Here is a 1,165-nt window from a genome sequence, read left to right as displayed (position 1 = left end):
AGGAGTGAATGCACATGACTTTATTCTGTCTTCGTCTCCGTTAGAGGCTCCTTCTGCTCTGGAGCTCGGAGTAAGGTGTGCGTACATGAAGGTAGCCGAAGTTTGTCCACCCGAACTCCGCCCGCGAACAAATCCAAGCTGGGACAAGCAGAATTCAAGGGCTTGCGAGATGCGGGGCTCCGATTCCATCCACGGTGCCTTAGCGACCCGAACCAAAGATCTGAGCTGATGAGGAAGTGAAACGGATGACGCATTGTTTGGAGGCAGGAGCGATCCCTCGATTCTTAGCGGCCCTGGACACGGTCGACCTCAATCTCGCGGCGTCACCTTCTCCGAATCTTCGCTCCCGATTTCGTTAACACCTTGTTTCGTCCGTTTCAAAACTTCATAACTCAAGCGGTGCATCATCTCGCGATCTTCCGAGGCAGAGGTGTCCGAATGCATTTCCGGGACTCTGTGCCTCATCACAGTCAGCGCAATTACGGTTATAACCAGAGCGCATACGCAGAGTATTACGAGGAAGACACAAAACTGTCGTCCGCTCTTGCCTTCACTCGATGTCGTGGAAACACCGTCGAATTTGCAGCGTGTCTGAAAGAGCAAATTCGCGAGCAGCCTTAAGCGAAAGAGGACTTGGTCGCGGCTTTTCCAGCGTCTCTCCGGAAAACGAATCGATGAAATCTTCTCGTCGAGGGCCTATCTTACCTCTAACTGCGAGAGTGAGTAACTTTGGGCAGCGCTGCGAATATTCATCACGACTGCGGATGATCTAACGGCGATTCCGATGTGCATCCGGTTGCTCTTTGCCCTCTGACTGAAGAGAGGACCTTCGTTCAGCCCTCGCTTCTCCATGTTTACTCCGAAATCTGAAGAGGCTATTCGTTCCTCTCAGTCCTCACTGCCGACGGTTCCCTGTTAAGCGCTAATTTCACGGAAATCCAGACTAAATGGGCAGGTTCTCGGTCGCTTCCAAGCGAGCTTGTATGCGAGCATCTTGCCGCATCGACAAACGAATTTCTCTCTACGAGTGGCTTCCCCAACGATGCTGTAATCCGGCTCGTATTATATTATTCCTCAAGTCTGCCGGTTTGTCTGAGCTCTCCATCGATTCGTCTACCGTTCCGGGGTTTGTCTCCATCTTGTCTACTCTTCGTATACGACCATA

General features: G+C 51.8%; 1 protein-coding gene across 1 annotated transcript; it reads right to left on the bottom strand.

The window, feature by feature from the left end:
• Positions 1-203: 203 nt before the first annotated feature.
• LOC100901537 (uncharacterized) lies at positions 204-852 on the bottom strand. The gene is made up of 2 exons (XM_003741610.2): positions 706-852; positions 204-591 (listed from the first exon to the last, which is right to left on the bottom strand). The coding sequence occupies exons 1-2, from the start codon at positions 850-852 to the stop codon at positions 310-312; spliced, it is 429 nt and encodes a 142-aa protein (XP_003741658.2). The 3' UTR covers positions 204-309.
• Between the last annotated feature and the right edge of the window lie 313 nt (positions 853-1,165).

This window comes from Galendromus occidentalis, unplaced genomic scaffold (genome assembly GCF_000255335.2).
Source record: "Galendromus occidentalis unplaced genomic scaffold, Mocc_1.1 scf7180000077189, whole genome shotgun sequence".
In the NCBI taxonomy this organism is placed as follows: Eukaryota; Metazoa; Arthropoda; class Arachnida; order Mesostigmata; family Phytoseiidae; genus Galendromus; species Galendromus occidentalis.
Note: the sequence above shows the minus strand (reverse complement) of the source record. Positions and strands in the feature narration are given on the sequence as shown.